The sequence below is a fragment of the Lynx rufus genome, unplaced genomic scaffold, assembly GCF_022079265.1.
Source record: "Lynx rufus isolate CCGP_SWC_20201006 ecotype Redwood Valley unplaced genomic scaffold, mLynRuf1.p SCAF_3, whole genome shotgun sequence".
In the NCBI taxonomy this organism is placed as follows: Eukaryota; Metazoa; Chordata; class Mammalia; order Carnivora; family Felidae; genus Lynx; species Lynx rufus.
The window spans coordinates 97848600-97874107 of NW_025814845.1; the positions used below are offsets into that span (position 1 = coordinate 97848600).

At 35.8% G+C, this 25508-nt stretch overlaps 1 protein-coding gene and 1 long non-coding RNA gene across 3 annotated transcripts in view; one reads left to right on the top strand and one right to left on the bottom strand.

Moving 5' to 3' along the window:
- LOC124520629 (uncharacterized) overlaps positions 1-21404 on the top strand; it is a 29770-nt gene extending 8366 nt beyond the window's left edge. Inside the window, exons 3-4 of the long non-coding RNA XR_006964350.1 lie at positions 17470-17535; positions 19814-21404. This is a non-coding gene — a long non-coding RNA (uncharacterized LOC124520629). The remainder of the gene's footprint in view (positions 1-17469; positions 17536-19813) is intronic.
- On the bottom strand, positions 17236-25218 carry FABP2 (fatty acid binding protein 2). 2 transcript variants are annotated; one of them, XM_047091654.1, is made up of 4 exons: positions 25097-25218; positions 19688-19860; positions 17922-18029; positions 17236-17541 (listed from the first exon to the last, which is right to left on the bottom strand). In XM_047091654.1, the coding sequence occupies exons 2-4, from the start codon at positions 19850-19852 to the stop codon at positions 17491-17493; spliced, it is 324 nt and encodes a 107-aa protein (XP_046947610.1). In that variant the 5' UTR covers positions 19853-19860; positions 25097-25218; the 3' UTR covers positions 17236-17490. The 2 variants fall into 2 exon arrangements, with proteins under 2 accessions (XP_046947610.1, XP_046947611.1); XM_047091655.1 differs by lacking the exon at positions 25097-25218 and adding an exon at positions 21059-21125.
- Between the last annotated feature and the right edge of the window lie 290 nt (positions 25219-25508).

The window sequence follows — 25508 nt, forward strand, 5'->3', positions numbered from 1 at the left end:
AGCACAGAGCCCGACGCGGGGTTTGAACTCACGGAGTGCGAGATCATGACCTGAGTCGGGCGCTCAACCGACTGAGCCACCCAGGCGCCCCACAAATCCAGCATTTTTAATGCTGTTCTACAGATGCCTACACTTGCTTTAATTTGCCTCCAAATCAATTACCCAGTAATAGAGACAAACATAGTCTGCTACCTTAAAGAAAAATACCATTGTCCTTTTGCTTTGTAGCTTTGGGGAATGAGAAGACTGTTATCTGAAAATTAGCTAGACTGTGTGATGTAGCCCAGATTATAGGCTGGTAATAGGTTGGAAAAGACCCTGATCATAGTGACACTGAGACTTTACAAAAATTAATGGAGGCAAGCGAACTATTACCCATATAATGATGGAAGCATTCTTTTCAGTGGCAAGATTGAATCAGCTACTTCTAATTATTGAAATAGGATTGATAAAAATCATTGAAATTGTAAATGTAGAAATAGCCTGACATAAACTGAACAAGTTCTGAAATGGTTTGAAACTTGTCCTTAGCAAAGAGTCACATGTTCATCTGTGAGAGGATGTTGGTACTAGGGTCTGATTTCTTGAGTAGGAAGGTCTGTCACATTTGGGAGAACAATTAATACAAACAGAGAGGGGTCATGTAGACTAAATTCATTGGAAAGAGTCTGTCACCTGTTCAGACTTCACCCCTGTAAAAATTCCAGTGATTCTTGATTATTCTACCTGATAGACAGAAATGAATATGGAGTATGGTGGTAGAATTCACTATGTTCCTTAAATTATAAGCAATTTAATTTCAAAGAAAGTACTTTACTGAAATTCAGATACATTGTTAGTGAGGTAGGAGCTTAGCATTTTCCCTTAAACCTTTCTGCCTGATATGTCCGTGAAAAATATGTACCAGAAACTACAGAATGAGTTATTATACTGCAACCGTGATCCGTCATGTTCACAATACTGTCAACACAATCTGATTGGAGCTAGGGTAGAGAAGATAGTGTATGAGCATGCCATTACCATCAGGCCAAAGATAGGTATTTTTTAGGAAGACATTCCAAACTTCTGAAGTTCAAGTGTAGTAAGTTCTTAAGAGGGAGTGATAAATTATGCTTTAACCTAAGGTGATAATACAGATTTCTTCAGACAGCTGTTGAGTTAGTATGTCTGTATAATAAATCATCTTCATGATTATCCTAGGAGTTAAACTAATTTTATAGATAGAGTAACCTTTCTAACAGTAAATAAATAAATAAATAAATAAATAAATAAATAAATAAATACTTTGCTAATTGTCATCTGAAAACATGGATTTTTCTTAAGTTACCCCTTTCTTATCTTCATTGCATTTTTGTCTCCTTTCCAAATTGAATGAGTGTTCCAATAACTCTGTGGATTGGTACACCAAGTTATTTCTCTGTCTTCTGGGGAATTTTGTCTGTTTTTTCTTTTCCACCATCATTGCTGTTCACTTCTATTATTGTTTCCTTTGAGCATTGTATAGTCATCACAATTAATTGCTATTTGTTGCAGCTTCCCTTTTATCTTCATCTTGGCCTTCAGCAGCTCCCATCCATGTATCCCACCATTAGTCTGTCTCCACCCTACTCAGCTAAACTCGTGTCCAGCAAACACCTTTTGTTGTAGCCAGATTGCTATCTTCCTTCTTTCTCAGAGAAACTGTTCTCCTCTTGGCCTTTGATGTGTGTACTCATTAACCTGTAATACTTCCCCTTCTATCCTAATCCTCCGCATCCTTTTTCAATTCAAATGCCAACTTCATAAAGTTTCCCTCTAGAAATCACATTGATTTCTCCATTCTCAGTATTTCTAACATACAAATTGTGAAAACTTCACATTTAATTTGTCTCCACCTATTTCATATACCATGCTTTCTTCTTGGGGAGAGGGTTAACTTCTCAAGATCAAGGCAGTAAAGTATTTACTTCCATACTTTTCTTACCTTCCTTTTGCATTAGTTATTATCCTCTACATTGTATAGCAACCACCTGTTGATGAGGCTATCCCCTGGGCTGATCATTTTTCCAAATTTTTTTTACCTTCAACTCAAAAAACGTCAAAATTTTCTTGACATATTGTCTGGCACACTGGCTTGCTTTATAACACAACGTTATATAAATTTTCTCCCCTATTAGAGTATTAAGTATCCTTTAGAAGGGAAACTATATTTTTTACCAGCTTTGTAGTTTCCACAGTCCTTCAACAGTACCTTGAACATAGAAAAATTAAATATTTATTCAATTATATTTTGTTGTGTTCTGCAACCACTGATACAATTCTGGTAAAAAAAATACTTGTGGAATTAGCTCTGTTTTAACATAATAGTATAATGATACCACTAAGGTATGTCACTACTGATCTACCACTCTCAGTGGGGATGCTTTCTGAGGTTTTTTTCCAGTGGTAGTAATGGATATGCACTAATCCATTCTCCCCTTTTGGATTTCTTGTCTTTAATTTCAATAAATACTCTTTAAATGCCTCCTGTGTGTCAGGCTCTGTCTGAGCAGCCAAAGGTTTAGGTGCAGTAGTCATTTAATTCATTAGCAGTACTGACTGAGGACATTTAGCAGAGCAATGTGATGTTCACTCTGTCCCAGAGTCCTGAGGTCCTGCATCATGGTTTTGGTGTTAGGAAGTCTGAGCAGGATTGGCTGTGAACAAACTACCTATCCTCTTCCACCTACCTTCTCACACATGTGCACACTTCAACCACAAAAGCTCAGTTTTGTTTATTTAAATTTTAGAGTTTCATGAAAGATTTCATTTCAATATAAAGAAGGCATTCTGCTTCTTTTTAAAGTTTCAAAACAACTTCAGTAGGGCAAGGCTTAAATTGGTAGGCATAGATGACAAAGATGTTGAAACCTACAACCTAGAAATCTCATTATACTAATCAACTGAGTGATCAACCTGTTTTTGTTTCATTGAAAGGTGTAGGAGGGACAGGCATTGAGTTGGAGATTGAAAGATTAGTCAATACTTGACAAGTCTTCTCTTATAAAATTATATAATAGGCTTCCAAGAGTAGACATGGTGATATTAACATAGGCCTGAATGGAATAACAGTGTTAAGTAAATGGATGCCAAGGTGATAACTGCTATATATATATATATAATGTTAACCATTATTAAACTTATTTTGTAAACATGAAAAATGTTGACATATTATCAGCAGTTATCTCTGAAAGATGGCATCACAGATCATTTTGTTCTCTGTGCTTTTTCGTATTTTCCAAATTTTCTCAATGAAAATGCACTAGAAGTTGGGAAGAAGGTTTTTTGAAAACAAGTAAGTTTAAAAATAAGCAAGAGATAACTTAGCCCCAAATTAATTATTGTTTAACTGTTTCTAACGTCAGATCATAAGCAACAGACACATAACTGTGAAGGGGTATAATGGCTTATAATACTGCTTTTCAAACTACTTTTCATGGAGTTCTATGATTCCTCAGGGGCTGATATGAAATGGAAGAGATAGATGCAGGAATGACCCCTGCTAGAGAAGCCCCTACTAGAGAGGGTCAGTTTTTATGTTCATATATAAATATGTCCTGTTAGAAGACATATTTACTTTTTTTTTTTCTCTTTTCTGCTCTGGTGAGAGCTGTGTCAAAAAGTCACCTTGGGAGACCCGTGTTCAAATTGGTGGAGTAGGCAATGCCAAGCCTCCAGAAACATTTAAATATAGGCAGAAACTATTTGAAACGAGTTTGTCAGAACTCTGGGAAATAGTCAGAGGTTTACAACAACCAAGCAAATGTTTAATCAAAATATATGAAGAATACAAAGCCAGAATTAAAGGGAGAAATAGATGGTTCTACAATACTAGTTAGAAATTTCCATATCTCGGGGCGCCTGGGTGGCTCAGTCGGTTAAGCGTCCGACTTCAGCTCAGGTCACGATCTCACACTCCGTGAACTCTAGCCCCGCGTCGGGCTCTGGGCTGATGGCTCAGCGCCTGGAGCCTGCTTCCAATTTTGTGTCTCCCTCTCTCTCTGCCCCTCCCCTGTTCATGCTCTGTCTCTCTCTGTCTCAAAAATAAATAAACGTTAAAAAAAAAAATTAAAAAAAAAAGAAATTTCCATATCCCACTTTCAATAATGGGTAAAAGATCTAGACAGATGATCAGTATGAAAATAGGGATCTTGGGGCACCTGGGTGGCTCAGTCAGTTGAGTGTCTGACTCTTGATTTTGGCTCAGGTCAAGATTCCAGTGTCATGGGATCCAGCCCTGTGTTGGATCATGTGCTAGGCATGGGGCCTCCTTGAGATTCTCTCTCTCTCTCTCTCTCTCTCTCTCTCTCTCTCTCTCTCTCCCCCTCTCCCCCTCTCTCCCTCTCTCTCTCTGCCCCTCTCCCCCGCTCTCTCTTTTAATAAAAATTTAAAAAAATAGACGTTTTGAGCAACTCTGTAAATCAATTAGACCTAATAGACATATATGGGATACTCCACTCAACAGCTATAGAATATACTACATCAGTTCTAACCCAGGCAGAGTAGAATACTGTATCAACTTTAGAAACTGGGAAGAATAAAGTTCATGAAGTTTTCAACACTGCCAACTCACAAAGTATTCCTACACAAATTCCAGCTCAAAATAAATGCAGAGGCTGTTGGCTCTTTTAATAATGCTCAGTTTCATTATTCTGCTCTTCCTAAGCTAGCAACTTGGAGCCCTCATAGAATGTGCTAGTTAGGCCCTTTATATTGCAAATCCCAGAAAGTCACTAAATGTAACTCCAGGGCTATTTTAATACTGTCATGCATCCAAGGATCCAAACCCAGGACTCTTACTCTACCTAATATCATATAAGGCACACTTAGAATGGCACATTCCCTCACTTCTTTCAGTTATTGCTCAAACATCACCTACTCAGGTTATGGTCCTTGAACACCCTATTTAAAATTGTACCCACCATCTCACCCCTGGCACTCCTCCTCATCCCTCTTCCTGACTTTTTTTCTCCATAGCATTTATACCATCTAATATACCACATATTTTACTTCTTGTGTATTATCTGTATCCCCTTCATGAAGACAGGGATTTTTGGGTTTTGTTGTTGTTGTTCACTGTTGTATCTCTAACAGCTAGATAAGCACCTACATATAATAAATGCTCAATAAATATTTGCTGAATGATATTTTGGAAGAAAATTTGCCTACATAATCACATCAAATTAAATTGAATCTGGATTCCAGAACCTCTAGACTCTAAAACCAGACTGCTTAGGTTCAAATCCTGGTATAGCCACTTACTGGCTATTAACCTTAGCCAAGTTATATAACCATTCTTTGCCACAGTTTCTTCTTTTATGAGTATAGTAACGCTAGTTCTTATTGTATAGAATTGTGAGGATTAATGTGAACTGATTTTTATAAAGCACTTTGAACAACATCTAGCATATTGTAAACACCATATGTGTTGACTTGTGGTAGTAAGATTGCATTGAACTGCATCTGAATGTATTCTGTGAGTAAAACAATTGTTTAGATTTTACAGTTTCTTCTTTGTATTTTGGAGCAAATTTGTATTGTGAAGATTTTGTAGGCCCTGGGAACTAGCATTTTCATGTATGGTTACAAATGAAAATAAGAATGAAAAGAATCTCAAGTGTGTGTTAGGCCTCTTTGAATTCAGGAAGGCCTATATAATCAGTCATCTTGGCAAAAAATAGACCAATGGAAAATATAATCTAAGATGTTGCATGTTTCTATGAGAATCTACACTACTTCTTTATAACATGTACCACAGTTTTTTTTACTTGTTCAGTGTCAGTATTCTACTTCTAGGTTCTAAGCTTCTAAGCTAGATTCAAAGCTCCATGGGAACAAAATAGATTTCTCTTGTTCACCACTGAAACACATGTCATATTTGTCACATAGTAGGTGCGTAGTTCATATTTGGTTAAAGAAGTATGTATTCTTGGCCACCCAGGATCCAACGATGCTGTGGTGAACAAGTTATACTTTCATCCACCAGAAGCAAGAATTCATCATTTCTACCTCTAAAAACCTACTATTTCACGCTCTTTTCTTCTATCCAGTTTTTTATCGGAACTCGATCATGACCCTTTTTGCCTCATGGTCTCTGTTGTCTGCCTTTTCTTCTGTGCCTTTGAACTTTTGCCCATCATTACTAGCTGATGACTTTTTCCACATATTGAAGTCAGGTTTCCAAGAGAGACTCTAACTCGTTTAATTAATTAGTATTATTGATCTTGGACAAAATTCTCATAGGCTGCTCTCAAGTATTATAGATTGACTGTCTTTGCATCAGCTAGCCTAATAAATGACCAGGGTACTGGTGACCTGGTTCAGAATAAGGTTATCTGGATATAAGGAATAACTAGAACTGGTTCCCTCTGTAGAGCTTCCATATATAAGTTCTCAGAACACAGGATGGTGAAGGCTGGCTTGCTGAGGCTGAGTCTTTTTATCAGGTCCCATTTATTTATTCAACTACAATTGTTGAAGTTCACTTTGTGTTAAAGGGGTGTGGTGGAGTATAGATATAACTCTCTATCCTAGCCCTCCCAAACCTCACAGACTAGAAGAGACAGTCAAACAAATTTAATACAGAATAATGGTATTGATGAACACATTGTGCTATAAAATCACAGAACCAACAGCCAGTGGGGATTGGGAACGTGAAATAAGCTCCGTCTTCACTCAGGTTTTTCTGTTCTAAGGATGTGTTGAAGAGAAGTCCTGTGTCATATTTATGTCCTTTGATACCCTTGCTAATCTTGATATATTGTATAAAAAATTATCTAAAGCAAACCAAGAAATGGCATTAAGCATAAACTCCTTCACTAAAAGGACTTTTGGGTTTTTTTGTTGTTTTAATTTTATTTTATAATCTCCACACCCCACATGGGACTCAAACTCAAGACCCCAAGATCAAGAGTTGCATGCTCTTCTGACTGAGCCAGCCAGGCTCAGCCAGGCCCTGGATTTTTGTTTGTTTTTGAGTGAAGAAACAGAGTCTTTGGCTCTCAGATATTTTCTCCAGTGAATGTAATGAGTGTATAAGAATTGTTTGAAAATAACCAGTTATACCCCTGTAGTCTGAGTGATGTGGCCTTAAACTGGACTGAGATCTGGGGAGAACTTCCTCCTCCTCCTCCAGGTTTCAAATTTCTGTTATTCTTCTCCCTTAACAGCAGCCCTCATCAGCAATTATTGGACAGGTATTTAAGCCCCGCCCCCCACCTTCCGCTTTTTTTTAATTTGAGTATAGATGACACACAGTGCTATATTAGCTTCAGGTATACACCTTGGTGACTTGACAAATTTATACATCATGCTAAATTCCCTTTTTTTCTTTCTGGTAATCTAGATATTGTAGAAGGGAGTGCTTCTGGTAATACTTTATTTTGATAGAATTCTTAGTGGGGGTAGATATTCTATGATGAGAACCTCCTTGGAACACTAATTTTTTTTGGTGACTATTAATTTGTTCCATGTCCCCTAACTTTCTTCATCTTCTGCCACTGCCTTGCTTACTCTTTTTTTCCCAGTCAATCCTCCAGGAATGTCTGCTTTACCCAATAGGCTGAACGTAGGTCATTGGGCCTGAAGGTCATAGATATATACCATCTTGCATATTAGCATACACTGAATATAAAAGTATAACTCTACCCCTACAAGATGATGATGATATTCTAGGTGTTCTGATTCAGACCGAAGATGAACCTGAACATTTGAATTCATTTGATGAAGCTCTTAATGACCTAAATATTTCTACTGATGGGTGTTCATCATTGAACATTTGATGCCTGCTGCATAGTGCTTTTTAAAAATTGTTTTTTGTTGAATAAAGAAAAGCAGGTGTAAGGGATTGTTCAAGTGGACAGGTCTTTGTTATTACTTTAGTTTGGAAGCTGTAACTGAGGAAGCCCTTAATAATTATTGTTTTAAACTGCAGAATATGTTAAATCTTTCTGGATTACCCTTTGGACAGTGAAATGTAAAGACCCTGAATTGGAAGTCTTTCAAAGACTTTGTGTCATTGACCAGTAGATGGCAGTCTTATACTATAGTTCAGAGAAAGCAAGTAGTTGCCGAAGGTAAAGAAACATTCAGTTTGAAGAATTCATCCACAGTGAACTTCCTCCCTTTCTGATCCCCACAAAACCCCCTCCCATTCACATTCTACCCCAGACAACTATCTTACTCACCCAGTCACTTCTCTTCAGGCTCCCAGGGATCTCTTGGTGCCAGTCTCTATTTGCTCACAGGAAATATCTTTTATACTTATTCATAGTCAGCTCATAGGAACAGGACCAGCTACATAATTTGCAGGACCCAGTTTAATATGAAAATGTGAGCTTCTTGTTCAAAATTTATTGAGAATTTTAACACAGTAACAGCAGCACGTTAAACCAAACACAAGGCCCTTCTGAGCCCGCACAAGGTGCACCTGCATGAAGCTAGCCATGCTTTTATGAGCTTAAGAGATATCTCCCTCTGCCCAGCCCACTCTCTGTTATTGCAGCGCTTTCTGGTGACACATACCAGAGGACTATTTAAAGGAAGAATCACTGAATGTTATTCAGATATCATAGAATCTTAGTACTGTGAGAGAATGATTAGAGATCATCTAGTCCAATTGCCTTATTTTGAAGATGATTGGGCACCTGGCTGGTGCAGTGGGTAGAGCATGTGACTCTTGATCTAGGGGTCCTGATTGGGCACAGAGCCTACAAAAAAAAAAAAGATGATTGAACTCAATTCTGAAGAAATGAAGTGGCTCACCCACAGTCCCTAGCTAGTTCTATCATAGACCGGACTAGAACTAAGAGTTCTCACCTGCTAGGCCAAGGCTTACTCTACCACATAGGCTTAGTGAGGTATATTTGAGAAAAGAGTTTTCCTGTCTATTCAATCAAGACTACTTTGTTCTGTTTTCTCTATAAGAGAAGGGTACATGTTCTTACCTATGTTCTTATGTTATTACTTACTTTACTGAAATATCAGCTATATGCTAGGCACCACGTTAGATGGTTTACATATTTATCACACCTCAATTAAAAACAATTGCAGAAAATCATTACTATTTTCCCCATTTTTTAAGTAAGAAAAATTAAGGATCTGAATTTGACTTTTAGTAAGTGGGAAGACAAGAGTTTAAGCAAGTTTGTATGATTCCAAAACCCATTTTATTTTTACCACATCATTCCTGAGTTCTAGGAATGCTGAGTCAGCTTGTATTTCCTGAACATTGCTTCTATTTTTGGTCAGCTCTATAGAAGATTTGGGGGACTCATACTAGGCTTTCTGTGCTCTTCAGCTTTACCAAGCTTGCTCCTGTTTTAGGGCCTTTGCTCAAGGGTATTTTTTCCACTTGGAATTATTTCTCCCAGACAATCCATGAAAACAAGAATGCATGTCAGCTAAATAGGGGATCTGATTGTAGGCCACTGAGGATACAGGCTTTTTCTCTGAATGAAATGGGAGACCTTTCAGTGTTTTGTCAGAGTGACATGATCTGATTTAGATTTTAAAGGATCCTTCTGGCTGCTGTGTTGAAAAACACAGGGTAGGGAAGGGAAGGTAGATATTGGGAGGCTTTTTAAGGGAGTTATATTAATCCAAGGGAAAGATAATGGTGATTCAGTGGAAGCGACGGGAAGGGGTGGATTTCTGGAGTTATATATGTATTTAAGTATTATATTTCTAACTTTTTTATGGAAAATTTCAAATATATACAAAAGTAGGAACAAATAAGATTAGAGAGATAAAAGTACTTTGAACATTTATTTTTTTAAAAAAGTGAAAATCTAAGTAATTGCTATTTTCTTTTTATTTATTTATTTTTAATTTTTTTTAATGTTTTTATTTATTTTTGACACAGAGAGAGAGACAGAGCATGAGTGGGGGATGGGCAGAGAGAGAGGGAGACACAGTATTTGAAGCAGGCTCCAGGCTCCGAGCTGTTAGCACAGAGCCTGACGCGGGGCTCAAACTCTCGGACCGCGAGATCATGACCTGAGCTAAAGTTGGACGCTCAACTGACTGAGCCACCTAGGCACCCCAATAATTGCTATTTTCTATGTGAAGTTTTTCATGCAGTTATAAAATTAACAGTGGATTTAAGTTCTTATTTTTGTAAAAGATTACATATACTCTAATCTATTTCTTTTCTTTTCATCACGTACTCAAATGGTTTTCTTCCCTCACTATAATGTATCTGCCATATGTATATACCATTTAGAACAGTGCCTGACACGTAGTAAGAATTATATAAATGTTAGCTGCTATTTTCATCATTGTGAAAAAGAATTAGTCAAAACAAAAGTCCATAGTTAAATGCTGAAAAAGTTGATTCCCCTCTCCACCCCCTAATACACACCTTCTTAAAATATAATTGCTTGAAGTGTATAAAATAGTACATCATGTGAGAATACGAGGAAAAGAAAACTTTTTGGGCCCTAGCCAGTTGTCAGAATCAGTGTTTATGAAAAAAAAAAAAGGGAGGAGGAGGTGGCAGTTGAAGGTGACACTTTTGGTGTCTGATGGCCCAGTTGTTCTCAAAGACTGGTTAGTAGACCTGCTGCAGCAGAACTACTGGGAGCTTTCCAAACTCTCTGGTTCTGTTTTCAGAGATTCTATCCAGTAGGTTAACAGTAGAGATGAAGAATGCAAAAAATTTGGGGGTTCCTGGGTGGCTCAACTGGTTCAGCATCCAACTCTTGATTTCGGCTCAGGTCATGGTCTCATGGTTTGTGAGTTCAAGCCCCAGTTTGGGCTCTGTGCTGGCAGCATGAAGCCTGCTTGGGATTCTCTCTCTCTCTCCCTCTGTCTTTCTGCCCCTCCCCTGCTCAGGCTCTCTCTCTCTCAAAATAAATAAATCAACATTTAGAAATTTTGTAAAAGAATGCAAAAAATTTTTAGTTTCTCTGGTGATTCTGATTCTTAGCCAGATCTGAGAATCACTAGTGTAGAAAAATATAGTTCTTTGACTTAGTATTTCATTTATTTCCTATCATATTGTTCTGAGTGATATTAATGGGGAAATATACATATCTACACCAAGAGAAGGGAACTAGGAGGATATCTATCAAAATCAGAATGGTGATAATCTCTGGATTGTAGGTTTATGGAAATATTTATTTTGCAATTGCTTTTCTTATTTCTGAGTTCTAATTGAATGTATATTATTTTTATAATAATAGATGTTTCTAAGGAAAATATTTACAACCAGTGAAAGATTTGTTTTCATTGAGTCATAATTGGCATGTAATATCCTATTATTTTAAGGTATACATCATAGTGATGCCATATTTTTTATACATTATGAAATGATCCCCATAATAAGTCTAGTTACTGACACCATACAAAGTATTACAGTAGTATTGACTATATTCCCTTTTCTGTACATTACATTCTTATGAAATTTATTTTATAACTTGAATTTATACCTCTTAATTCTCTTTACCTACTTTGCCCCCCTCCTCAATACCTTCCCATTCTGGTAACCAACAGTTTATTTCCTGTATCCATGACTGTTTCTGTTTGTTTTATATGTTTGTTTAATTTCTTAAATTGTACATTTGTGTAAAATCATATAGTATTTGTCTTCCTCTGTCTGACTTATTTTGTTTAGCACACTGCCCTCCAGGTCCATCCATGTCACAAATGACAAGATTTCATTCTTTTTTATGGCTGAGTAATATTTCAGTGTGTGTGTGTGTGTGTGTGTGTGTGTGTGTGTGTGTGTACATCACATTTTCTTTATCTACTCATCTATTAATAGACAGGTTATTCGGTTGTTTCCATATCTTGGTAATTGTAAATAATGCTGCAGTGAACATGGAAGTCTATGTATCCCTTCAAATTGGTGTTTTTGTTTTCTTTGGATAAATACCATGAAGTAGAATTATTGGATCATATGGTAGTTCTGTTTTTAATTTTTTAGGGGAACCTCCAGGCTGTTTTCTACAGTAGCTGCACCAATTTACATTCCCACCAACAATGTATGAGGGTTCCCTTTTCTTTGCTAACACTTATTTTTTGTCTTTTTAATAATAACCAATCTGACAGTTGTGAAGTAAAATTGTGGTTTTGGTTTGCATTTCCCTGATGTTGAGCATCTTTTCATATGACTATTGGCCATCTGTAAGTCTTCCCTGGAAAAATATCTATTTAAGTTCTCTTCCCATTTTTAAATCAGGTTATTTGGTTTTTTTTTTTTGATATTAGGTTTTGCAAATTCTATATATTTTGAATATTAACCCCTTATCGGATGTCTGATTTGCAGGTTATATCCTCCCATTCAACAGGTTGCCTTTTCATTTTGTTGGTTTTCTTCTCTCTGCTTTTTACTGTGATGTAATCCCATTTATTTATTTTAGCTTTTGTTACTTTTGCCTGAGGAGACTAGTCAAAAATATATATATATATTTCTAAGACTGATGTCAAAGGGTTTATTCCTATATTTTCTTCTAGGAGTTTTATGGCTTCAGGTCTTGCATTCAAGTCTTGAAAACATGGTGTGAGATAGTGGTCCAGTTTCATTCTTTTGCACGTAGCTATCTGGTTTTCCCAACAGCATTTATTGATGAGACTATCTTTTCCCTGTTGTGTATTCTTGCCTTCTTTGTCACAGATTACTTGACGATGTAAGCATCGGTTTCTTTCTGAGCTCTCTATTCTATTCCATTAATCTATGTGTCTGTTTTTGTGGCAGCACCATATTGTTTTGGTTACTACAGCGTTGTAGTATAATTTGAAATCAGGGAGTATGATACCTCCAGCTTTGTTCTCCTTTCTCAAGATTGCTTTGGCTATTTGGAGTCTTTGTGGTTTCAAACAAATTTTAGGATATTTTGTTTTAGTTGTATGAAAAATGCAAAGGCATTTTTCATGGGGATTGCTTTGAATTTATAGATTTCTTTGGCTAATACCAACATTTAAACAATATTAATTCTTCCAGTCTTTGAGCACTGTATGTCTTTTCATTTGTTTGTGTCTGCTTCAGTTTCTTTCATCAGTGTCTTACACTTTTCAGAGTACAGGTCTTTCACCTATTTGGTTAAATTTATCCCTAGGTATTTTATTCTTTTTGATGCAGTTATAAATGGGATTATTTTCTTTATTTCTCTTTTCTGGTAGCTTGTTGTTAGTGTATAGAAATGCAAACGATTTCTGTCTGTTAATTTTGTATTCTACAAGTATACTAAATTGGTTTATTAGCTCCAATAGTGTTTAGGATTTTCTGTATATAGTATCATGTCATCTGTAAAGAGTGACAGTTTTACTTCTTTCTTTACATTTATTTATGTATTTATTTATGTATTTATTTATTTATTATCATTTTTGAGAGAGAGAGAGAGACACAGAGCATGACTTGGGGATGAGCAAAGAGAGATGGAGACACAGAATCTGAAGCAGGCTCAAGGCTCTGAGCTGTCAGCACAGAGCCTGATGAGGGGCTCAAACCCACAAACTGCAAGATCATGACCTGAGTGGAAGTCAGATGCTTAACTGACTGAGCCACTCAGGTGCCCCTTTTTCTTTCAAATTTAGATGCCTTTTGTTTCTTTTTCTGGCCTAATTGCAGTGGCTAGGATTTTCAGTACTATGTTGTATAAAAGTTGCAAGAGTAGGCATCCTTGTTTTTTCCTGATCTTAGAGAAAAAGCTTTCAGCTTTTCTCTTTTGAGTATAATGTTAGCTGTGGGTTTGTCATATTTGGCCTTTGTCATTTTGAGATACATTTCTTCTATACCCACTTCAAGACTTTTTATCATAAATGGGTACTGAATTTTGTCAAATGCTCTTTCTGCATCTATTGAGATGATCATAGGATTTTTATGCTTTGTTTTGTTAATGTGATGTATCACGTTGATTGATATATAGAAGTTGAACCATTCTTATATCCCTGAAATAAATCCCAGTTGATTGTGGTATATGATCCTTTTAATGTATTGTTGAATTTAGTTTGTCAGTGTTTTGTTGAGGATTTTTGCATATATGTCATTCAGGAATATGGACCTGTAATTTTCTTCTTTTGTGATGTCTGGTTCCAGTATTGAATAATATTACCCTTGTAAAATTAGTTTGGAAGCATTCCTTCCTCTTCAGGTGTTTGGAATAATTTGAGAAGAAGAGGTATTAACTCTTTTTTAAATATTTGATAGAACTCATCTGTAACAGTGTTTGCTCCTGGACTTTTGTTTGTTGGGAGTTTTTAAATTACTGATTCAAGGGGCGCCTGGGTGGCTCAGTCGGTTAAGCGTCCGACTTCAGCTCAGGTCACGATCTCGCGGTCCGCGAGTTTGAGCCCCGCGTCGGGCTCGGGGCTAATGGCTCAGAGCCTGGAGCTTGCTTCCGATTCTGTGTCTCCCTCTCTCTCTGCCCCTCCCCCGTTCATGCTGTGTCTCTCTCTGTCTCAAAAATAAATAAACGTTAAAAAATTAAAAAAAATAAAATAAAAAAAAAATACTGATTCAATTTCATTACTTGTAAACAGTCCATTCAGGTTTTCTATTTCTTTGTGATTTGGTCTTGGAAGGTTCTGTGTTTCAAGGAATTTATCCATTTCTTCTAGGTTTTCCATTTTGTTGATTTATAATTGTTCATAGTATTCTCTTGGGATCCTTTAGATTTCCATGGTGTCAGTTGTAACTTCTCTTTCATTTGATTTTATTTGGGTCCTGTGTCGTTTTTCTTGATGGAACTAACAAAAGGTTTATTGATTTTACTTATTTTTTCAAAGAATCAGCTTTTAGTTTCATTGCTTTTCTTTTTTTTTTTTTTTAGTCTCTATTTCATTTATTTCCACTCTGATCTTTATTATTTCCTTCTTCCTACTAACTTTGGGCTTTATTATTTTTATTTTTTTTCTAGTTTATTTAGGTTGTAAAGTTAGATTGTTTATATGAGATTTTTTGTTTGTTTCTCGAGGTAGGCCTGTATCATTATGAACTTCCTTCTTAGAACTGTTTTTGCTGTGTCCCATGAATTTTGAAGCCTTGTGTTTCCATTTTCAAGGTATTTTTTTAATTCCTTTTTAATTTCTTTATTGACCCATTGATTGTTTAGTGGCATGTTGTTTAGCCTACACATGTTTGTGGTTTTTCTAGTTTTCTTCTTGTAATTGATTTCTAGTTTCATGTTATGGCCAGAAAAGATGCTTGATATGAGTTTTATCTTCTTGATTTTATTGAGACTTGTTTTGTGGTCTAACATGTGGTTGATCATGGAGAATATTCCATGTATACTTGAAAATAATGTGTATTCTGTAGCTTTTAGATAAAATGTTATATATATATGTATCTGTAAAGTCCATCTAGTCTAGTGTGTTGTTTTAGGCCACTGTTTCCTTACTGATTTTTTGTTTTTTGTTTTTTGTTTTGGCCTGGACCATCTATCTTTTGATGTAAGTGGGGTGTTAAAGTCCCCTACTATTATTGTATTACTGTCAATTTCTCTATGTCTGTTAATATTTGCTTTATATATTTAGGTGCTCCAATGTTGGATGAATTAATATTTACAAATTAATTGATTCATGGATTGACCCCTTTGTCATTATGTAATGTCCTTTTTAGTCTTTTGTGGCAGTCTTGGTTTTAAAGTCTATTTGATATGAGTATTGCTACTCTAACTTACTTTTCATTTCCATTCGTATGTAAAATATTTTTCCATCTCTTCACTTTCAGCCTGTGTGTGTCTTTAGATAGAGCGTTTCTTGAGGCACCTGGGTGGCTCAGTCAGTCAAGCATCCAACTTCGGTTCATGTCATGATCTCAGGGTTTGTCAGTTTAAGCCCCGCATTCGGCTATCTACTATCAGCACAGAGCCTGCTTTGGATCTTCTGTCCCCCTCTCTCTCTGTTCCTCCTCTGCTCATTCTCTGTCTCTCTCTCTCTCTCAAAAATAAATAAACATTAAAAAAAATAGAGTCTCTTATAGGCATCATATAGATGGTCTTCTATTTTTATCCATTCAGCAAACCTGTGTCTTTTTATTGGAGCATTTAGTCCATTTATATTTAAAGTAATTATTGATAGGTATGTACTTATTGCCATTTTGTTAATTGTTTTCTGGTTGTTTTTGTAGTTTTTCTGTTTTTTTTTTTTTTCCGTTCTTTGTCTTTTCCCCTGTGGTTTGATGATTTTCTTTAGTGTTATGTTTGGGTTCTTTTCTCTTTATTTTTTGTGTATCTATTGTAGATTTTAGGCTTGTGGTTACCATGAGGTTTTTCTATATTGATCTATTTATATAGCAGTCTATTTTAAGCTGATAGTCACTTAAGTTTGAATGCATCTGAAAGCACTACATTTTAACCCCCTCCCCATGTTTTGTTTTTATGTCATATTATATATCTTTTTATTTTATGTATTTTAAAACTATTTATGTAGTTATAGGTGTTTTTACTATTTTTGTTTTTTAACCATCATACTAACTTTTAAGTAGCAAATGCACTTCCTTGATCATATATTTGCTTTACAATGGAGATTTTTTCTTTCATATATTTTATTTCTAGTTGTGGACTTTTCTTTTCCATTTAAAGAAGATCCTTTAACAGTTCTTGTACAGCTGGTTTAGTGATGATGACCTCCTTTAGTTTTTGCTTCTCTGGGAAACTCTATCTCTCCTTGAATTCTGAATGATAACCTTGCAGGGTAGAGTATTCTTGGTTATACATTTTTCCCTTTCAGCACTTTATTTTTTTTTTTTTATTTTCCCTTTCAGCACTTTAAATATATCCTGCCACTCCCTTTTGGCCTGCAAAGTTTCTGCTGAAAAATCACAACCAGTGTAAGATTTTAAAGACCCCAATCCAGTCTGTGTTTTCAGTTTACCAAATGTGGGGGTGGAGGGGAGTATAGTCTATCAATGCATATGTTACATAACTTTATTTATTCAATTATTTTTTAATCTTTATTTAAAAAAATTTTTTAAGTTTTATTTATTTTGAGAGAGAGAGACCGAGAGACAGAGAGAGAGAGAGAGCAGGGGAGGGACAGAGAGAGGGAGAGTGAGAGTGAGAGAATCCCAAGCAGGCTCCACACTGTCAGCATAGAGCCAGATGCAGGGCTTGCTGTGGGGCTTGGACTCATGAGCCGTAAAATCATGACCCTGGCCGAAACCTAGAGTTGGATACTTAACTAACTAAGCCACCCAGGTGCCCCTCCTTTTTGTTCTTTTTTCTTTTTCTTTCTTTTTTTTTTTAAAGGAAAAGCTACCTACAAAGCAATGTGGGAACAAAGTTTATTCATCTGTTTTAAAACGTCACAAATTCTTTTCCAACACGAATACAGCAATAAATGTACATCTTAGAGAATGTAAAACAAATTAAATCCTAATTAGCTTTTTTACTTATTTTGCCTTGGCAAGACTAGAAATATAAGTCGCTGGTTATGTTTACAAAAGGACTAATCAGGGAGAGAAAAACAGTTTTAATACAATATAGATTTTCTATTCAATTTGTGTTCTAGGCTGTGCTCCAAAAACGAAGCTCATTCCTTTTTGAAGATCCTCTTGGCTTCTACTCCTTCATATGTGTAAGTCTGAAAGGTGTTAACAAACATAGAAGAATTTGCCATTAAGATTTAAGGCTAAATTAAGAAAAGTATTAGTATTATTATAGCTTTGAAATGATTATAATATTTTTTTTCTTAGTCTTGATAGCAACATTTTATACAGAGACAGGATATGCCCACTTCAAAACACATTTTTTGGTTATCAATAGGCACTGATATATTTGGCATATATATAAGCTCTCCTCAATAAATAGGCATCAGAAAATAAGGTATCTCTTTAAAATAAGATTTATGAGAAAAGTATTAGTTTATTTGTTGAAGCTATAACTCAGGAATCACAAAATAAAATTATTGTTATGTAATTATTTTTGTCTTTAAGAAATAGCTGTAATATTTTTACAACTCACCTGGACCAGTTCACCACCTACAATTTCTCGGATAGCATTCAGTTCACATCCATTGTCTACCCGTTTGAATTTTCCAACAAGTTTATTTCCCTCTAGGCTCCAAGCACCCTACATATGTAAAATAATAATAATAATAATAATAATAATAATAATAATAATATGTAAAATAATAATAGTAACCACAACAAATAATAATAATGATAATATTTTTTAGGGTCTTAAGTATGTCAAACACTGTTCTGAGGTGGGGTTTTTTGGGAGTTTATTGTTTATTTTTAAATGTTTATTTATTTTTGGGAGAGAGAGAGAGAGAGAGGCAAAGAATCCCAAACAGGCCGTGTGCTGTCAACACAGAGCCCTGCACGGGGCTCAAACTCATAAACAGTGAGATCATGACCTGAGCCTAAGAGTTGGATGCTTACCCTACTGAGACACCCAGGTGCCCTCTGTTCTCAATTTATAGATCTACTTTTTCAATCTTTACAATAACGTTGTGAAGTAGATATTATTATCTCCATTTTATGGTTGAGAAAACTGAAGCATAGTACTTCACCTAAAGTCACAGAGCCAGGATTCAGCCTAGGTTTTGGGGCTCTAGAGTATGTGTTGATAACCATTATGCTTGTCTCACTCAGTTGTTTCCAAATGCTAAACATTAAGGTAGATGAACAGCATTTTTCTCAATGTTTCATGTTACAAAGAGTGTCCTAAATTTAGTCATAGTTCAAGTTAGTTTCATGGAGAACCTAACAACCCTGTGTTTGTTTTAATTTTATAATTGTAATAATTTTAAAATGGTCATAGGGGTGCCTGGCTGGCTCAGTCAGTGGCGCATCCAACTCTTGATCTTGGGTTGTGGGTTCCAGCCCCAAGCTGGGTGTAGAGATTGTTTGATAATAAAACCTTTAAAAAATAAATAATAAATAATAAATAAAAATGACCATAAGTGATAAGATATTTCACAGTTTGTCATTACCAACATATAATTTAATTACAAAATCCTGAGGACAAAAATGTTTTTAAAAAATCAATTGAAAGTATGACTTTCTAAAATTTTTTATCTTAAGCATTAAAAGGTATATTCCCGGGGCGCCTGGGTGGCTCAGTCGGTTGAGCGCCGACTTCGGCTCAGGTCACGATCTCGCGGTCCATGAGTTTGAGCCCCGCATCGGGCCCCTGTGCTGACAGCTCGGAGCCCGGAGCCTGTTTCAGATTCTGTGTCTCCCTCTCTCCGACCCTCCCCCGTTCATGCTCTGTCTCTCTCTGTCTCAAAAATAAATAAACGTTAAAAAAAAAATTTAAATAAAAGGTATATTCCCAATGACCTACAATGTAGCATTAGACTTTCCCATTTTGTCACTTATCCATTAACTAATTTATTCACTTATTTTACTATTTTGGTATATTTATTAAATTACTATTATGTTTAAGTTAGAGAAATATGAAAGTTTTTATTGCTATCAGTTATATAATAAGTTGAAAACACTGAGCTATCATTTTATGAATAATAGGTCTATACTTAATCACCTGAAGGATGTTTTTCTAATTCTTATTGTTCAATCCAGACTATTTACAGATGTGTATGAAAATAAAAACATTATAGTTAAATATTCTGCCAATTTGTGCAAGATACAATGTGGATAAACTATTGGCTGCTTCAATAAATGAAGGAGACTTAATTAGACCACATCCAATGACAGAAAACAGATTATTTTAGTATTGTGTAAAAAAAATCAAGAATGCATTGCTTATAAAAAGTTTCTTACACTGAGTTCAGTTCCATCTGCTAGGCTGTAATTAAAAGTGACACCAAGCTCAAAAACAATATCAATGTTACGAAAATTGCTGGATTCTTTGACCGTGAATTTATTTCCTTCTTGTGTGATTGTCAGTTTCAGATTGTCATGAGCTGCAAGCTTCCTTTTCACCATATTAACACCTGCAAAGCAAAAGATGTTGGAGAAAAAGTCAAAATGCCCTAGAAAGTGTTTATTTTAACAAGTCCTGTTTTACTTATTTGTTTATGTACGTTTTGAGGGTGGGGAAGAAAGCCTGATAGCATTGTCTTTGCACAAGAACATTCAAAATGCCTCTTGCCGAAAAAGTTCAAGCTTAGATCAAGAGTAGTGATTCAAGCTATTTTTCCAAAACTTAAGAAAAATTAAATGAAAACTAGAATTGTAGGATCTTAGAACTGAATAATTTTAATACAGTTATCAAACTTTTTGTTTCAGTGTTAAGTAAACTAAATTCCAGAAATGTCAAATGAAGGATTAAATATATTCATATATTTATAAGGAACTTTAATTCTGCAAAAACAGTGTTTTTAAAACGTTTTTTCACTTTCCATAATAGCTTTCAAATTTTGAACTTCATAATTCTCCTTGCTTTTTGTGGCATTTCTGACTGTCACAAAAATGAGAAAACTGGCAAATATTGCAGTCAAATTCATTAGTGTAAGAATGTGCAAATTCCATAAATTTCAACATGGAATTCTGCAACTATAGGACATAATTGATGCAGGTTTTATTTTTTGAGGAATGACACAAGTTTGTTTGCACATCTTGTACAATGTATGGACTTCCAGAGTATTGGAATAGATATTAAAGTTAGCTAAAACTCACACAGAAACCACATGGAATCATGAGATTATTCCCGCAATTTTACATGTCAGAGGAATGAGAATTAAGTCTAAGTTATTTAGAATTGTGAATTTTGATAGAACTTTTTTTTCCCATTGCTTTACTATCTTTGTTTTTCCATCCTCTAGAATTCAGTGTTTCAAAGTTTTGAGCTTTTCATTACACACTGCCCTTTTTTACTCTCTAAGCAAAAAAAAAAAAAAAAAAAAAGTCAGTTTTCAATGGTATAAGCACAATCATTAAAGAGTGAATGAAACCTACCTGGATATTTTTTGTTTCAGAGAACTCAAAGAATCTTTGCTTCTACTAGTGAGACAGTGTAGTCTTCCTAATATAAGAAGTGAAAATATTATTTTCCCTACTCTGAACCATCATACATTCTGGATCCTTACCACCAGAACAGGAGCCATTCCCTAAACCCTGAGGTTTAGACAGAATTAGAAAGGAAAGTATCTGTGAGGAATAAAATAAGCCACTGAAGAATTAAGTCCTTACCCATTTTTTCCATGAACTTGTCATAGTTCTCATTCCGGTCTATCTTCCAAGTACCATCAAAAGCCATGATCTCCGGTTGTGTGAGCCTCTAGGCAGTCAGAGATTCAGGTCTGTCCTTAGGGGACAATTTATTCTATTTCTTATCTCAGAACCAACTTCATACTGTGATGTGGAAGTTTAAAGTTTAAAAGGTCACCTAACTACACTAATGCCAACCCATCATAGTTTATCTTTCTATAAATTTCTTGGTTCCTCTCCTGAAATTCAACTGAATTACAGTTGACCCTTGAACAACATGAGTTTGAACTATACAGAGCCACTTATATATGGATTTTTTTGATAAATACAGCACAGTATTTTAAATGTATTTTTAAAGTATTTTCTTTAGCTTACTAGAGAAATAAGAATTGTGTAAGAATACAATATATAATACATGTGACATACAAAATATGTGATCGACTGTTTATGTTATCAGTAAAACTTCCAGTCAACAGTATACTATTAATGGTTAAGTTTTTGAGGAATCAAAAGTTACACAAGGATTTCTGACTGCATGGGGCTGGTTGGTGCTCCTGACCCCCATGTTATTTAGGAGTCAACTGTAAAACATGATAAACAATGCCTACTCTGTCTTAAACTACAAACTTGGGAGCACATTTATTTCAAGAACTCGAATGCATACCCTTTGAAAATAGATTTTCTGCTTATAAGTTCAAAGTGCACACTACATTGGAGGTAACACAATTCAGAACATATATCAAATAACATCTGAGAAATGAGACTATTAATGACCTATCCCTTTTTTACAATAGCAATTAACTTGTAAAGTAAGACTTTATGACCAAATTTAAATAAAAAGTTAAACTTAATATGATATTGAGACTGAAGATTTATTTATTTTACTAATATGTTCTTTCACATTGTGCTTTTGGGTTGGTAAATATCCTGGCACCTGGTACAGTGCATGACACAGAGTAAGTACTCACTAAGTTTTTGTTTTGGTCTTGAATGGTGATAGGCCACTGAGAAAAATTTTAAGAGGTAGAAATGTAGCTAGATTACATGAAAGCTTCTATAAGAGAAAGAATCGGTTTCAAACATCTGCCATGGGCTGAGAAAACAAAAGCCAGATGTTAGCTATGCCATTAATTAAAACCATATCTTTGTTTTATTCCCCCTCATCCCCAATCCTGGTGCAATCAGAAGCTAAAACTCAGTATGTATGTAGGGCGAGGCCATGGAGGTCAGCTAAAAAGGAAAAAAGACAAGGAGGTCACCATATCTCTCCCTTCCCCCACTGTAGGCTTTCAGTCTGGAGCAGGACTGGGCTGGTAGAGGAGACACATTAACTTACTATGAAGATCAGAGTTTTGATTATTAACTAGCCTGAACTTATCACTTACTAAAAAGAGACTATTACTGTGAGTGAATGTGATCTGAGAACATTTTATTAACTAAAGGTCAATAGAGAAGCTACAGAGCATGTCCAAAATTTCATTCGCAGTTAGAGGAAGGACATAACTAACACATTTGAACAGGAAATTGGGGAACAGAATTAAGTTTGTAATTTTGATTATATTCATTGGACACACTCTTTCAGTGGACTTGCCCACTTATTATTTGATCAAGTAAGCATGTTAAAAAGCAAACTACCTTCTAGTAGCTCCATTGTTTCATTAAAAGAGAAAAAGACATCAGAACATAGAGACAGGGAGAAGAAGAGGGGTGCTGGGGGAGAGAGACTGTAGTTTTAGAATAATAGAAGTCTTTTACATTTGTAACTAGCTTTATGGAAAAAAGTTGATTACCTCAACTTTGTTTTTCTCCCTTTTGTCAAAGATACTGAAAACCTCATCATTTGAGATACTTTCAAATTGAGAATAGTAGAAAAGTTCTAAAGCCAAGGACTAGTCTCTCAGGTAATTCACTGCTTATGGTCATTTGAGAATTTAGAAGGCCATGAATGATGGATCCAATATATCTTTCTAGGTTAGAAAAATAGATGTATCTGGTCACTGGAATAGAAATGTGGTACAGTAAAATGAAGATGTATTTTAGAAACAAAAAGACTTGGGTTTCAATACTGCCTATAAATCCCAGACTTTAGCCTCTATTACAAACCTGTAATCATCAAGACAGCATGGTATTAACACAAAAACAGACATATAGACCAATGAAATAGAATAGAGACTCCAGAATTAGACCCACAAAAGTACGGTTAACTAATCTTTGACAAAGCAGGAAAGAATATCCAATGGAAAAAAGACAGTCTCTTTAACAAATGGTGCTGAGAGAACTGGGCAGCAACATGCAGAAGAATGAAACTAGACCACTTTCTTACACCATTCACAAAAATAAACTCAAAATGGATAAAGGACCTGAATGTGCGATAGGAAACCATCAAAACCCTAGAGTAGAAAGCAGGAAAACACCTCTCTGACCCAGCCTCAGCAATTTCTTACTTGACATATCTCCAAAGGCAAGGGAATTAAAAGCAAAAATGAACTATTGGGACCTCATGAAGATAAAAAGCTTCTGCACTGCAAAGGAAACAATCAACAAAACTAAAAGTCAACCAGTGTAATGGGAAAAGCTGTTTGCAAATGACATATTGGACAAAGGACTAGTATCCAAAATCTATAAAGAATTCACCAAACTCCACACCCGAAAAACAAATAATCCAGTGAAGAAATGGGCAGAAAACATGAATAGACACTTCTCTAAAGAAGACATCCGGATGGCCAACAGGCACATGAAAAGATGCTCAACGTCACTCCTCATCAGGGAAATACAAATCAAAACCACACTCACATACCATCTCACACCAGTCACAATGGCTAAAATGAACAAATAAGGAGACTATAGATGCTGAAGAGGATATGGAGAAATGGGAACCCTCTTGCACTGTTGGTGGGAATGCAAACTGGTGCAGCTGCTCTGGAAAACAGTGTGGAGGTTCCTCAAAAAATCAAAAATAGATCTGCCCTATGACCCAGCAGTAGCACTGCTAGGAATTTACCCAAGGGACACAGGAGTGCTGATGCATAGGGGCACTTGTACCCCAACGTTTATAGCAGCACTTTCAACAATAGCCAAATTATGGAAAGAGCCTAAATGTCCATTAGCTGATGAATGGATAAAGAAATTGTGGTTTATATACACAATGGGAATACTACGTGGCATAGAGAAAGAATGAAATCTGGCCTTTTGTAGCAACATGGATGGAACTGGGGAGTGTTACGCTAAGTGAAATAAGTCATACAGAGAAAGACAGATACCATATGTTTTCACTCTTGTGTGGATCCTGAGAAAGTTAACAGAAGACCATAGGGGAGGGGAAGGAAAAAAAAGGGAGGGAGGCAAACCATAAAAGACTCTTAAAAACTGAGAACAATCTGAGAGTTGATGGGGGGTGGGAGGGAGGGGAGGGTGGGTGATGGGTATTGAGGAGGGCATCTGTTGGGATGAGCACTGGGTGTTGCATGGAAACCAATTTGACAATAAATTTCATATCTAAAAAAAATACTGCCTAGAACACCCATTACTATATAGGACCTTGGTGAAATTACATAATCTGTTTAAGCCTCAGTTTCTTCATTTATAAAATGAAGATAATAATAATACCTAATACATGGGGTTATGTGAACAAATTATATAAAACATACACCTGAGCAACTGGTAGACATCAAGTACTCAGTAAATCTTTCTCTCCTCATTCTCTGAGAAAGAAATTCCAACAGTATTAATAAACTTTTATATTTTTCCCAGGTCTCAAGCCACTTTAATTTTTTGTAAATTAAATCCTTGTCTTTCTGCTGTTTATTAGAAAGTCACCTTAAAGTTGTTTAAGTATTTAGTGACTTCACTGGTGACTAACTTGGGATTGGGTATGACTTGGATTTGCCTGTTAACGATAACATGATGCCATATAGTTCCCTCCAGGAATACATTTGTCTACTCTGTAATCTCATGGCTGAACTAAAAGTGTCTGACCCAGTTAGGAAGGTAGGCAGGAAAAAGCAAGAAGTGGCTTCTTACCGTTGTTCACCTAACAGTGCCTTCGGAACATGATCTTGTCTCCTGGCCACATTTGAGCTTTCCAGAAGGAGCAGAGTAGCATCAGGTAAGCAAATAGCACTTGGACTCAGGCCAACCTACTAACAGAATGAACATGTTAAATTTTTCAGTCTTCCATTTATCAGTGTTAGTATCCTAATTTAAAGTCAGTTAGGAGTCTCTTGTCTATAGATTGGAATCACTGGATTTTTTAAATGACTAGATCAAATTTTTAACGTTGTCCTTTTCCTTCTCCAGCTTCCCAACTCTGTAGCTTCTCAATTCTTATCACTTACCTGACACCACCTAGGAAAGATTATACAGAACCTATAGACCAAGTTCCCTACAGACTTCTCCTACTGATGATATAATTGGACCCCCCAGCTGATGGCAG

Bases quoted from the DNA above. Each gene is read 5' to 3' on its own strand.
- FABP2 (XM_047091655.1), bottom strand. From the start codon at position 21,125: ATGGCTTTTGATGGTACTTGGAAGATAGACCGGAATGAGAACTATGAC. The intron at 18,030-19,687 runs GTAAGAAACTTT...TTACATATGTAG, and splicing joins CAGATGGAACTGAACTCAGT to GGTGCTTGGAGCCTAGAGGG. The intron at 17,542-17,921 runs GTGAGTTGTAAA...AACACCTTTCAG, and splicing joins TAGGTGGTGAACTGGTCCAG to ACTTACACATATGAAGGAGT.